The 15,421-nt window shown below is 46.9% G+C and overlaps 1 protein-coding gene across 1 annotated transcript in view; it reads left to right on the top strand.

Annotated features, from left to right (window-relative positions):
• LOC106812597 overlaps window positions 1-15,421 on the top strand; it is a gene marked incomplete in the record, with an annotated part of 33,576 nt that overhangs the window by 11,514 nt on the left and 6,641 nt on the right. The window contains 3 exon segments of the mRNA XM_014816506.1: window positions 1,103-1,248; window positions 5,904-6,110; window positions 6,422-6,644. Of these exon segments, the coding sequence (XP_014671992.1) occupies window positions 1,124-1,248; window positions 5,904-6,110; window positions 6,422-6,644 (555 nt within the window).

Below are 15,421 nucleotides of genomic sequence, written 5' to 3'. Positions count from 1 at the left end.
GCTAGTGTCGAGCCTTGCATATATATATATATATATAAGGTCGCTTATGTGTCGGATAGATCGATTAAAGTAACTATTTATTTCGTTTTTATGCATGTAATTATAGATCTATAAATAATACAAAATCCATCATTTTTCCATCCATCCATGCGTTGACTTTTTCGACCCACCGAGTTTTCTACGACCTGACTCTGCTATGGGCCGAATTGGTATGGGCTGAGACTGTATGGGCCGACTCTGTGGTGGGCCAGGTGGACCCTGAATCGTATAGAGCATGGTAAACACTTGGCAGAGAGCTCAAATAGTGACTAGGCTCCCATAATCTACTGATCGGGTTCACCATCGCATCAGTTCATACATCGTTGTAGAAATTAAAACAATTAACAAAACAAGAATTACGATAGTGCCACTTTTTCCTCTACTACCATACGCATTTGTATGCTTGCGTTTGCATTAAAACCATTGTCAGGTAAATATTACTAGAGTTCACGCATATTAAAATTATAATTAATTGAGTTGATATGTAACATAGATAATAATAATTATTATTGATAATTAATTTACTTTGGCTTGAACATTATCTGTGAGTTCCATGTTATTATTTATATACATTTAAACTCTTTTGATTGCCTAAGCTTGGCAGTATCATGCTATACCACATTGACAATGTACAACTGAATTTACTGCACAACAGTTACATCCATGAAGATTATGCCATGATGGTTCTCTTGCAAACCAGTCGTAGACACGTGTCTTTCCATCAATGTGAGGGTAACAACTTCGTTTGTGCATATGCCTGTAGCTTCCCCCATACAAAGACCATTGTAGAACCAAAGAAATGCAGTTACGAAGACCTTGTGCTATGCCGAATGTATCCACTTAACTGGTTTCATTAAAAGCCAGATAACACTAACAGTGAATTCAGTCACGTACATTGACTTGTATGCCAAGCATTTTACAGCCCGACTAGGCAGCGGGAATAATGATGCTGTGGCTGATTAACACTAGAGCCCACTTCATCATATCTCTCCTAGTACTATTTAGTAAAACCTCAGTGAACGACACGATAGTAACGTCGTGCGACACTGGCTGTTTTGCGCAGGGCTGCAGCGGACCCGCAGCGATGATGTCCGCGTGCCCACAGACGGAGGGATGCAGCCACGACGCTGAGCGCGGTATTCCCTCGCCGCTCGCCGAGGCACTACAGGGCCTGAGCCATGACGCACTACGCACCAGCATCTACTTCAGGTTTGTCCCCCTCTCCCCACAGACCACAAGCCAGGAAAACAGAATCAGGGAGTCTCACTATTTGAGCGAAGCGAGGATGCTGCGGGCGCGAAGCACCCTAGGGGGGAGGGCCTTACCGTAAAATAGAGAAAATTTAGTGTGAAATGCCAAAAAGACAGGAATCTTATATGATTTTATATTCTTATAAGCACTGTTGTCAGTTATACAAGGTGTATAATATATAATTGGGCCGCCCTCATGTCGTCTCTATCAAATTTCGTCCATCTCATGATCTCGTTCAAGAATAGGCCATGCAAAAGACTGGTAGATGGGTCTCTGGCTAACACACTGCCACACGCACATGCTAGAACCGACCTGTAGGTGTTTTTGGCTCATCTGACGAAGTCAGATGCAGCTTGTAGAATCGCATGATCGTCCGTCCGTCCGTGGGAGCGTCCGTCCGTCCGTGGGAGCGTCCGTCCGTCCGTTCGTCCGTCCGTCAACAGTTGGGCACAAATCTTAACCGCTTGACGTATGGTCACGATATTCGGGACATGGGGGGTAATCCAAAAACGAGTTGGGATGTCAAAGCTGGGGGTCAAAGGTCAAAGGTCAAGAGCTGTAAAAGAAGGGGGAACATTCCCTCCTTAACTTAAAATTATAGCGGGAGGAAATGCTTTTTTTACAGAATTGCCGGGGCAAAAATATAAACGGGCTCACCCTAGGCTCGTGATATCGGCTTGATATCAGCAATCATGGTAGGAAAAGCCATCACTGTGCCGAAATTGGAGGTTACAGGTCAAAGGTCAATGGGGCACAAGGCAGATTTTAGACATTTTCTGAGGACATGGTCTGACGGAGCGATTGAAAAACTTTTTTGTTTCAGCGGTGACCTAGCATTTTTTATGGCTTAATTGAAAGAACCATGAAATGTACTTTCTGCTGACATGCGAAGAGTAAGTGTCGGATAACCTTTTGGCTCTCAAGAGGAAGGTTAAACATGGAAAACACACTGACAGTACAGAATGCCATAGAAATTATACGATTTAAGGAGCATAAACCTTCTTCAAGCAAATTCAGCTTTTGAAATTTCACTGTGACATTGTAGCCTCATACATCCAGGCATGTATAGATTCTACTAGCAAACCCGGCAGTCAAATTCTTTCTAACAGTAAACAAAACATGTAACGTATGCCACTGCCAGTGCATGTGGTGGTGATAGTACTGTGTAGTTTTTGCCTGCGTTAATTAGTTACAGGTGGCAGCTCTCTATTTCAGCCTGTAGGCTTGCGTAGGTAAATGGATGAGTGCTTACCTATTCTGTCTTGCAAATAGTTGTTGCTACTACATACGATGGGAGCTTCCATCTTTAATCTGAAGACACTTAAACGTACGCGCCATCTCATGGCAACTTTCATAACGATTCCAACGAACATTCTTTTGAGAAGGTTCCTGATACCATTCCTGTGCCTTCCACTGTTTTCGGCGTGTATGTGAACACATTTGGGACTAACAGGGTTTACTAGAATCCCACCACTCCACCACAGAGTCACCGCAGTAGATGTTAGATGAGCGCTGTCGCTCCGCGGCACTTGTTATTTGTTTATTTGATGGTTGTGGAGATGTCTTTTCCACTGGTAATTATCAATGCATTCTATAAACAGCTCAGGGTTAGAAATTAACTTTTGAACAAGGGTCTGCCCTCAAAAAGAGAGAGTCCGCAGCAAAATGAGGGAGTCCGCAGTCTGAAGTTCAAAACTAAAGATATTGACAATAACGCGTGTGCTTATTTTGAAGATTCATGCGGTTGCACGTCTGCCAAAATGTCTTTGGACATTTGCTGAAAAAATACGGCAATTCCGCGAGGCCGTGCTCTGGAACGTTTTATAGCAGAATTTTCAGGGAGTCACACGGACTCCTACATATGTCAAATCAGGGAGTCCGACAGAAAATCAGGGAGTATTTGACTCTGGACTCGCGTTAATTTCGCACCCTGAACAGTGTGTATGTAATGATAATGTGAGGCAAGATAACTACCTAGGATAAATACATGTGAAGTATGTATCAAGCACACGTATTTACGTTGTGGTTCTTGTTGGCGCATGCACGGAAATGGCAGATGCATTAAAATGGATAAACCTAGCAACAAAAAGCCTATATATAGACCTACTGTGAGCATAATTGCACTTGCAGTGTGCAAACTGCAAACATCACGAAATGTTCTCATTGAGCCAGAAAAGATGCTCCGAAGTTGACTATTTTGAAAATATGTCGGACGCGGTTTTGTTACACAGCCAGCAGTAGCCCTACGCTAGCGCAAGTAGTTCCTGGAACGAAAACACTATATTTGTTTCCTGATTGCATGAGTAATATAAATAACGATATATGATTTAAACAAATTTCACATTTTTGTACTGAATAAACATCGAATAATGAATTAGTTATAACTTGTTTTATCATAGAAATGAACTATTAATGGATCGAGCCGATCACTCCACTGTGTCCCGGATGTGTAAATATCACTGTGGTGCTACGTTCGTAAGAGAAGTAATTTCGTGTAGATTTTGAGAAGAAATGTTATGAAAGTAGCAATACAAATGAGTTGTACATAGTGAATTTTTGCAACATATGCAAGCTCACAGTAGGTATACATATATATCAGGAGTAGATAATACTAATAGGGAATTCCCTATTATTTACTCCTGATATATATATATGCATTTAGCTGCGAGGTTGATCAACTTTATGCACCGCCACAAATCGTTACCGAATGCTAGATAATCGAGGGTTAGGTTACCGCATTTCGTTGGTGCATGGCAAGCACAAAGATTGTATTCTGCCAAAATGTCACACTCGTGGAAAATCGAAGTTTTGTGTCCTGGAAAGCTCAGGACAAACTGGAGTAGAAATGTTTTTGTTCTAGGTGTATAACTCTGCTGATCTATGTGTGGAAATTAATCAAATCATGTTTAAATCTATGTGACCACGAGCACTGACGCAGGCAGCCATATGTTAACTCTTTCCCCCTCACATGCATGTTGCAGGCCGGCTGTACGCTATATGTGTGCGTGTGGTCGTGTTGGAGGCAGCTCTACATGTGTGTGCGTGTGGTGGTGTTGGAGGTAGCTCTACATGTGTGTGCATGTTCTGTTGGAAGGTATCTGCTACATGTGTGCGGCTGTCGTGTTGGACCGTAGCTCTACATTGTGTGGCGTGTGTCGTTTGCAGGTAGCATCACATTGGTGCGTTGTCGTGCTTGAGGTAGCCTCTAATGTGTCACTGCGTCTGCGTGTGGAGTAGCTCTACATCTGCGGCGTGTGGTCTGTTTGGAGTAGCTCTACATGTGTGTGCGTTGTCTGCTTGCGACGGTTGAGCTCTACATGTGCTGTGGACTTGCGCTCGTTGCAGGTAGCTCTACGCTATGTGTGTTGCGTTGTCGTTGGATAGCTCTACCATGTGTGTCATGTGGTGTTGGACGTAGCTCTTACATGTGGCGGCGTTGTGGTCGTGTGGCAGGTAGCTCTACATGTGGTGCGATGTTGTCGAGAGCTCATACATTATAGTGCTGTGTCGGGGAGTAGCTCTACATGTGTGCGTTGTCGGTGGAGGTAGCTCTACATGTGTAGTGCTGCATGTTTCTGGCGTTTTGGGGGGGGAGCGTACGTCTACATCTGTGTGCGTGTGTCGTTGGCCACCGTAGCTCTTACATGTGTGTGCATGTCGTCGTTTGGAGTAGCCCTCTACATGTGTGTGCGTCGTGGCTCGTGTTGGAGCGCGTAGCCTACATGTTGTGGCTGTGGTCGTCTGAGGCAGCTCTAATGTTTGACTGTGGTCGTGTTGGAGGCAGCTCTACATGTCGTCGCTGCTGTGTCTTGCTTGGAGTTAGCTCTTACATGTGTGTGCGTGTGAACTCCGTTTGCACGTAGCTACACATGTAATGTGTGCATGTGGTCGTGTTGCAGGCAGCTCTACATGCTGTGGTGTTCGTTGTCGTGTGAGGCCAGCTCTACATGTGTGTGCGGTGCTCACGACGGTTGGAGCCGTAGCCTCTACATTGGTGTGCAGTGGTCGGTTGGAGGTAGCTCTACATGTGTGTGTGTGTGTCCGTCGCTCGTTGGAGGCAGCCTCTACATGTGTGTGCCGTGTGTCGTGTTGAGCTACTCTACATGGTGTGCATGTGCCTCGTGTGCAGGTAGCCCTCTACACTGGTGCTGCGTGTGGTGTTTGGAGGTTAGCGTTACATGTGTGTGCTGTGTCGCGTGAGGTACTCTTAACATGTGTGTGCGTTGCGTCGTGTTGGAGGCAGCCTTCTACATTGTTGCGTGGGTCTGCTGCAGTAGCTCTACATGTGCTGTGTGCATGTGTGGGGGGCAGTATGCTCTCATTGTGTGTGCATGTGGTCGTCTTTGGAGGCAGCTCTACAGGGTTGCGTGTGTCGCTGTGGCAGGCTAGCTCTACATGTTGCGTGTGCGTCGTTGTTGGACAGCAGCTCTACAGGGCTGTTGTGTGACGTGCTCCGTGCTTGGAGGTAGCTCTACATGTGTGTGCGTGTGGTCGTGTTGGAGGTAGCTCTACATGTGTGTGCGTGTGGTCGTGTTGGAGGTAGCTCTACATGTGTGTGCGTGTGGTCGTGTTGCAGGTAGCTCTACATGTGTGTGCGTGTGGTCGTGTTGCAGGCAGCCGGACGGCGGCGTGCAGGTGAAGGAGGAGCCGATCGACGCATACGAATTCGTCGACGATCCGCCGCTGAGCGCGTCTGCCGAGAATGGCATGCTGGGAAGGTCACCGCGGAAGCGTGGCCGGCCGAAGGGTTCGGTGAATAAGCCGAAGAGTGAGACACTGCCTCGCGTGAAGATAAAACAGGAGCATGAGATGGTCAGCAGGTGAGAGAGAGAGAGGGCGAGAGAGAGACAGAGAGACAGAGAGAGAGAGAGGGGGGGAGAGGAGGGCGAGAGAGAGAGAGGAGGGCAAGAGAAAGAGAGAACGAGAGAGGTGAGAGAGAGAGAGAGAAAGAGAACGAGAGAAGTGTGTGTGTGTGAGAGAGAGTGAGAGAGACAGGGAACGAGAGAGGTGCGAAAGAGGTGAGAGAAAGAGAGAGAGAGGAGAGTGTTCAGAGCGTGGTTTTTTAGTTTAAAGGTTTAACGATCTGTAATGTAACACTACCCGCTCTCTGTCTCTCCTGTCGTGTGCGCAGCAATGGGCAGGAGCACGCCATGATGCAGGTGGCGCCACCGCTCTGCATTCCGCCGCTGCACCTTGTCAAGCAGGAAGAGGGCGCCAGCAGCGGCGGGCAGAAAAAGATCACGGATGCATTCAAGGTGCGCAAGAAGCGCGACCGCTTCGACGGCATCCCGGAGTCCGAGATTGAGAAACGACTACTGCCCGACCACATCACTGACAACCTCGACATACTCATCGTGAGTGCACCCCTCTAGAGCCCCATAACAAAGCCCTCTTCAGGAGTTCTATCCCAAGAGCCATCCACAGCCCCAACTGGTGTCTGAATTCTTGTTAATGCTGTAAATGTTGATGACATCCCAACTCTAAAATGTCATAACTTTTGAAGTGAAGTGCGTGCGGGAGGTACGACATTTTACGATGAGACAGGTATTTGTGATGTTTTGGGCGACGATGGGTCACTGAGCCCCTTCAGAGCTCCATTCTGAACTTATTCCGGAGCACTGGCTGGAACTCCATCTCGAGTTTCATCCAGACACCTATACAGAGGGAGCCCTGGCCAGAACACCATCCAGAGTTGTCCTGTGCTTCCCTGGCCATCCCTGTGTCATTATCATACAATTAACACATGTGCAGTGTTTGATATCAGGTTTGCTGTGCACAGGCAATTTGCAGCCTCTGTTATTTCTGTTATTTGCCGATATAGTTATTGCTATAACTACGGCATAGTTTGAGTTTGTGATTAAGAATTTCTTGTCGAGTTCTCTGCTTGGATAGCCCTGGCACCCTTATTATTATAGAGTGCTGTTAAAGGAAGTATTTCATAAATTACTGCACAATCAGGAAAAATTATTACAGCGAAATATTGTTTCACCTAATAGCAACATGTTACTGATTACCCCAGTATAAAAATTACCATGAGTTTATGCTGTTATGGTATATAAAATAGCAAATAATGCAGCCACATTCTTTTGCATAGCGGGAATTCGGCAACCAGCAGACAAAAGTGCATCTCATTGAGTAACATAGTTGTGTTAGCCTGGTACAACATCTCTATTGCTTAATTCAAGTTACCATGGCAAAGTACAGGGACGGGGTCTCAGGAGAAACAAGTGGCATCATTTAGTAACCGCGTCAACACGACGTAAACAAACAGATTTCAATCATATAGTTTTGTGAAAATAACAGTATATTCATGAGTGTTCTAAGACACTCACTTTATTGCCTTACTTTAGACACTTGCTGTTATAAATATTATGCGAGCAATACCAGTAAGTACTGTAGTGGTCGGAAAACTATGGTCAGGAAGACTGTTTGAAATCCTGGTTTTTAGCTCACCTTGACATCGTCAAGCTGAGCTATTGCCATGGGTCGTCGTCCGTCGTACGTCCGTCTGTCCGTCCGTCAACATTTGGCTATGGTCAACGATAACTCAGGAACCGTTTGACCCACATGTTTGAAATTGGGTATATTTGTTACTGCTATGCTCCCATATTGAACGTCCTTTTTTGGTGCACGCCAGTCGACGTTCTTTCGAGCCACGGAAATTTTTTGGCAAAAATGGGAATTGCCATTAGTCAGTTCAGGTTGAACGGATTTTGCTCATTTCTGGTATGTGAATGAATAAGGGCTAGGGGTTTTGATATTTAAAAAAAAATTATGGAAATTAGGTAGGTTTTGGCAATTATATAGCATATTATAAAATAGACTTGCAGATAACAGTCTGTGGTGTCACACTCGTCTGGTTCGTTTTACAAGATTTCATTGACAATATCTTTAATGCAAAATTGGTATTTCCTCTCCACCCTGCCGATAAAACGAATATATTAGAGTAAAGTTTTACAAAACATGTCGGAACGCAGCATAACCTATTTATTTCGAACGCCATCGCTAAGAAACATCAAAGCGGGCATAGCGCCATCTACCATCACAAATTGTGATTCATTTTGGTTTATAAATTATTATTGCGATATACAGATGGCAACCGTGTGCTACCGCCTAGAAAAACTCATACGAAGTAAACACTTCCATGCAACTAATTAACCTTTGACAAAAGTTGTGTTATGGGCAGGGAAACGCCATTGTCACGTGGTATATAGCAGCTACGTGGAATAAGTGTATCCTATCAATCTTACACGTTACACATCGGGAGCTCCGCTTTTAGGCAGTGCCTAAATCTGAATATTATAAAAACGTTAAATGGCGATTATTTAGGTGTAACGCTATCACTCGCCCTCATCTCAGACTTTCACATCTCAAACATTTATTTTCACATAAAAAATTACACATATACGTCTGCGCCGCTCCTCACGCATCCGAGCCCCATCAGCAGCCCCCTCTGCCGCGCCCAGAGTGGTGCCGCTGGTGCGAGCATGTAGCACAGGAGATTCTCGAGCTTGCTGCGAGGATGAGGCACCTCATGCTTGCGAAACGCGTCTGGGTCGAGCAGTCCCAGGTCCCGCAAGCGTGTTCCTGCAGGCCTCAAGCGGACCAAGACGTGCCAGCTGGCCCATCCGCAGGCACCGTAGCCGGCCATGCAACGGCAATGTAGCGGATCGCGGCAGCAGCAGGTGTGCAGCGGTTGTGCAGGCGGCGGTGGGGTAACAGGTGGGTCGACCAACGCGAGAGGCCGTGGTGACGCAGGGCTGTCGGCGGTACCGTGGCAGCGGAGACAAAGAGTGACATTGTTACTGCGTTTCAAGGTACGACTGGCTGTGTCGATGCCAAATGACAACAATAACACAATGACTGATGCCCTTGAAACACGACGCCCAAAAGACATAACATACCAGAATAAAATAAGAAGGAGAGAGAGATAAAGAGAAGGGGGAGAGACAAGACCAGTGCAGAAAAAGGAAGATGATGAGAAGCCATCTTACCGGGTGTGTGTACAGACTTGCGGGTACCCCTTGGCTGCGCTGCTGCTGCATGCTGGGCTGCCTCTCGATTCGCTCTTTGGCTCAATCGTCTGAGCTTTTTACGCGCCGCATTCCTCTTCGCTTTGATGCGCTCCTGCGCGGCTGATTCGTCGCTCCTATCGTGAGTCGGGCTTCATCAGCCGGCACCTCCTCGTTTGATCTTCATGCCTCCCTCAGAATCCATCATCCTCAGGTCATGGTAATGGTGTGCTACAGAGCAACACCTCACACGCACGACGACGTAACAGCACCGTACCCCACAAACTCACATATACCCCCACATAGAACACACGCAGTACTCGGCACACACGAGGTCACGCATGCACAAACACGCAACGTGACCCACACGTGTATCATAATAAATACCCATGGCAAGGCTCGACACTAAGCGGTGGCGCCGGTGGGCCCGTGTGGCCCGGGCCAGCCGGCGCCGCCGGGCCCGCGCGGGGCGCGCGCGCGGCGCGCGGCGGCGCCGCGCCCGCCCGCCGGGGCGCGCCGGGGACCCGCGCCCGCGGGGCGGGCGGGCGGCCGGCGCGCGCGGGCGCCCCGGGCCGGCGGCGCCGCCGGGAGCCGGCCCGCGCCCGGCGGCGGGCGCGTCGGCGCGCCCCCCGCGCCCGGCGCGGGGCCGGCGGGCGCGGGCGGGCGCAGAGAGACCGCCCGGCCCGCAAAGCTTGATGTCGGGCCACCAAAATTTCAAGAAGTTAAGAAATTTGGTGGGCGCCGAACGGGCACTAAAATTTCAAAGTGTCTATGTGATAAAAAATAAATTGTTTCTACGTGGCTAATCGTACAATTCAAAGAGAGAGCGAGCAATTCGCGGAGCGAGGGCAACACAGGTACGCACGTGCAGCATTCGTTAGCTGCGTGCATACACGGGCGACGGTTTTAACTCCTCTACATCGGTCGGCTAGCGAACAAGCCCACGTTAATAGTGTTTAGACCGGTATACGGCCGCTACGCTCTGCTAGACAATCGTACACGCTCTGCGAGCGAAACAGTTCGGCCGCGAACCAGTCTAGGCCAAGAGGTCAAAATCTGAAGCGGGCGCAGGCACATGAGCATATTTGGGCAAGCGCCAGGCATACATGTGATTACATTGTATCAAAGCGAACCAGACAATGGCGTCTAGACAATACCCTGTCTGCAGTGTAACTGTGGGGCGTATAGTAAAATGAACGCGAGCGATGAGAAGTTTCGAAAGGCCAAACAATTGTCATAATAAAAAAATGATGAAATTTTTCCTTATGTTTGATGGTATTTTGTTCAAAATGTTAAAAATACGGGACAGCAGCATCGCGTCCCGGAAAGGGTCGGTACGGGACGCGGGACACATAGGGCAAAATACGGGACGTCGTGGTCACCTGCATTGCTAGCTAGCAGCTGCACTGGTGCACAGCTGTTCGGATCCCAAGCGAAACTGCAGCGTTCGAAAGTTGCGCGTAGAATAAACTGAAGCTATTCATGAAAGATCGATCAGTATTTGTTGGAATCCGGAAGTGTACGATATTAAGTAGAGCTTGTAAGATTTATTATAATGAAGTTTTCTCTGCGCGGTGGAGCGAGAGCGAAATAATTTGAACTTAGTCTTAGACATGGCTGCCTTTTTCTTTGTTAAATGTGCATGGGTAGCCGCAGGCTACCTTGTTGATGATAAGATTATGGTTCTGAGCTTTATCTTATTAAAAGTCACTGGCAATATTTTATTTTTAAGCAGTTTCAACAGCCTGCCAAGACATTTTAACTTCATGAGATTAATTTGTATAGTGTTTATTTTAACATGAAAAACCAATGGTGTTGTTGTTTATATTGACAGTGTACTTGTATTAAATATTTGCATGCTCTGGTGACTTTGATCTCTTGAAACGTCTGAACTAGATCGAAGCATGTGCACGCGCGTGGTTATAGAATAAAGCAATGCCGAGTGAAGAGTAGAAAATGGTATGAGATTCTGGTAAAATATTTGATGCCCGTGAATGATAATTCCCAAGTACCTGCATCATCAATGATCAGAGTGTGCCATTCTTGCTGTGGGGTTGTTAAAGACTTGTGCAATGCATCAGACACGGCAACATTGTTCAATATTAATATACAATACGAGATGAAATAAAGATTTATAATTTTTTCTTTGTTTTTTTGCGGCCACCAGATTCATTTCGGGCCCACCAAAAAAAATTGAAAAATCAAATGATTTTGGTGCCCGAGTCGAGGCCACTGGAAAAAAAAAGTTAGCTGTCTGAGCCTTGCCAATGGGATATACAACACAGTAACATCGGTGAATCACTGACCCACTACACGAGCACCCCACCCTCCAGTCCTCCTTAACATCACTCACTGCTGCGCCTCCCTGCCTTGAACCTTGCACATCGAATTCCTCCAACTTCTTCAGCTTCACGTCGCGAGAAGACAATCTGCCGAAGTCATCGAGTGTAACGCGACCTGCCGGCGCATGCGTAGTCCCTGAGTTTTCTTCAGTGCCAGTAGTAGGGCACCTTGTCAATCGCACGCGCAGCTGGGCACAGCGAGCCGAGGGATGACGGCATCACATGATACTACTCTGGCAGAGCAAGGCCAACTCGAATGAGTGGATGGTGTAGGCTAGCATGCAGCAGAAGGAACAGTCAAGCACAGGTGAGTGTAATGGTGGGAGGGGGAGGGTAAAGGGAATAGTGAGTAGGGAGAATAGATGACGCAATCAAGGAGGATGATTGGAAGGGGAAGGGAAGATGAAAGGAGAGGGAGGGACAGTTAATTTACGTTTTCTGGCTATAAGTAACGAGCCAATATGAAGCAGTCAGAAATGTCAAAAATGTCAAAATTGTGAAAAAGGTGAAAATGTGACGAGCGGTGACATGTATAGGCAAATGACATTTAATTCTCATGGATGATGCAGTAAGTTACTTAGCAGTGTTGGTCCGCGCGTGCAATAAGTTTGGGCTGCTTGGCGCAAAAACATTCCAGGCTTGTTTTGGGCTGAATACTTCAATATAACCTAGAAGACGAACGAGATGCTTAATTAATCAGGGAGGGAAAATAATGAATATTTGGTAGGGCAAACGATTTTTAAAAGAACTAATCAGTAGAACACAAATAACATGATAGAAGACTAATCCGACTAATTACTGGGGCATGTGAAATGTGCATCATGTCTGACTTGCATAATGTTACATGAAAGTAGACCGGCTCATGTATTATTGATTAGCTGGTGATGGCAAACTGCTCTGAACATAGAGCATACTCTACCTCTCCAAGTCTCCACGCTTTGCCATTAAATACGAGCAATCTTTGTTTAATAGCCTTCAATTTTCCTACGAGGATCTCCCGACCTTACTTTGATTTCTTTCTCTGAGTAGATAAGAATTTGTGATGTGAAAAGTGATACCGGAGAAAAAGTGAGTAAAGATAAGAACTTTATTTTATAGACAGTGAAAACGTGTTAGTGCTGAAGCAATAAATTATTACAGGCTCATTTTCACAGCACTGTCCACAAAATTGCCAGAAAACTGCTGACAACGTCAACTCTGGCAGCAGGTGTGAGTATGAGCGGGTAAATTGCTCCTTGGCGACTCAGCAGCAGGCCTCTACTCACGCGGATTTTTCAATAATGCGGATTACAGTCTGTGTATCTTTCGCGGAAGCGCGCACACCTACGGCTTATCGCAGCATTTGTGATTCAACAGCACGCGGAACATTGGAAAACACCACAAGACATGCGCGTGACTGCATCATGTGACAACAGCGAGGTGTCCTGTGGAGTGATCAGACCTGGGGGGAATGGGGGGGGCGACGGCTGGACTGAGCATACGATGTGTGACAACACGTAGTAGTCCATGTGGAGTGATCACTGGGGGGAGTGGGGGGCGCGCGTGAGAAGCGCTTAGACCGGTCTTCAGCTCGCGCTGCCGCGCAGAACGTGTGCGGCGACATGTTTTGTGAAGCCAATAGCAAACGTCAGCATCTTGTGAGTCGTCCACGCTGTCATTCGTGTCCGGGATGAGTCCCGCGACAGAGGATACGAAGCGACTTCCCTGCGTGAAAAACAACGACAAACATGAGAACCCTGAGCCAGCGTAACGACAGGTAAATCAGCACTTCCGCTGGCGTGAAAACAGACGGACAAACATAGAACCCTCTGACGCGCGCTTAACGACAGGTAACAAGCACTTCGCCGCGTGAAAACAACCGACAAGAGCATGAACCTGACGCGTTAACGACAAGGTAACAAGGCACTTCCCTGCGTGAAACAAGCACGACAAACATGAAACCTCTGACCGCGTTAACACAGTAGCAAGGGGCACTTCCTGCGTGAAAACACGGACATAAACAACTGGAACCGCCTGAAACCAGGCGATTAACCATGGTACAGACACTTCCCTGCAGTGGAAAACAGACGACAAACATGAACCTGACGTAGCGTTAACACAGGTACAAAGCAGCTGTCCTGCGTGAAAACAACGACAAGCAATGAACACTGACCGCGGTAACACAGGTACAACGGCATCTCCTGCGCGTTGAGAAACAACGGACCAAGAACGAACCCTGACCGGTTAACACACAGGTACAAGCAGTTCCCTGCGTGATAAACAACGACAGAACATGAAACCTCGACCGCGGTAAGACAGGTACAAGCACTTTCGCTGCGTGAAAACAACGACAACATGAACCGCTGACCGCGCGTTAACGACAGATAACAAGCACTTCCCTGCGTGCCAAGAAAACAATGATGAAACATGAACCTGACGGCGCGTTAACACAGGTACAAGCACTTCCCTGCATGCCAGAGAAGACAATGATATAACTGAAACCTGACCGCCCGTTAACACAGAAATTACAACAATTTTCCCCTGCCGTGGCCAAGAAAAACAAAAATTGAAATTTAAACCCAATTGATACCCTGAAAAAAACCGCGCGGTTAAACGAGCCAGAAACTCCAATAATAGTTACGCAAAACCAGAATTTGCCCCCTTTGTTTGTTTTAATTATGTTGCGCTTGTTTGAGACGCCATTTGTGATTTTTGAGAGTCCGTGACACCGATAAAATTTATTGCTGGTATGTGTGGTTAAATCAATTAAGCTATACTGCATAAAATCTTGGTGTTTTGAATTGTGGTATAATCAGTGATTTCCACTGTCAGGTTGAGATACTAATTCAGCTATATTTCGTTTTTCTGAGGGCCCAAAAAACGCGCGAGAATCAAACTTTAACAACCAGATACAGCACTTCCGGCGACAGATGGTAAATTAATGAATATTGAACCCTAGTGTGCAACAGAGGTCCAACAAAGTACAAACACACTTCCTGCAAACCGAAAACAATGACAGAATTAATACCCTGTTCCCATGGTGGACGCAGACAGGAACCAGCACTTCCCTGTGGGATTGTGCGACACAACCCCATTCATTATTCTGTAGCGTGATAGTAAGAAGAAGCGGACGAGTTCAGACATCAAACTTGCCCCTACTTACACTCCAGCCCGAAATGCGATGGAAGAGAGTGGACTAGTGAAATGTAGTCCGTCACTGGCAGCAACAGAGAGGAGCAGCGTTTTTATGATAGGATGCTAGTTCTTACTTGTCTTGGCATTCTGGGAGTAGGCAATCCGCCCACGGTGAATTGAATGGCCAAAGGAAGATGCACAGAGTAGAGATCATGTTGCAGCGGATGCTACTTACAGAAGTGATTTCCGTGCGCCCTGACGTAGTGTGACCTTTGACAAAGGCTGCGAAACAGTCCACGGATGTTATGACCAATCTGAAAGCAACGAAGGAATGTGCGTGTGTAATTGGTGGTTCGATTGATGACTTGGGCTTCGTAATAACAGGCATAATGTTCAGCTGCACATGCACTCGCTAGAGACACAGCTCACTGAACTTGGTGGCCGTGATCCAGATTTCGGTGGCGAGTTCTGTGCACTCGATGATATTAAACCACATAAATTGAAGAGTGTCCAATGGACACTGGAGCTCACACACAAAAAAGGACACAAATGAGTGAGTGAGAAGAAGTCAGTTTTTAATTGAGGCAACCATGCGAACGTACATTATAGAACATGAAGAGTATATATGGGAAGAACTTCCATTATATAGCGTCTTGATAATTA

This window comes from Priapulus caudatus, unplaced genomic scaffold (genome assembly GCF_000485595.1).
Source record: "Priapulus caudatus unplaced genomic scaffold, Priapulus_caudatus-5.0.1 Scaffold665, whole genome shotgun sequence".
Classification (NCBI taxonomy): domain Eukaryota; kingdom Metazoa; phylum Priapulida; class Priapulimorpha; order Priapulimorphida; family Priapulidae; genus Priapulus; species Priapulus caudatus.
This window is presented reverse-complemented; position numbering and strand designations above follow the sequence as displayed.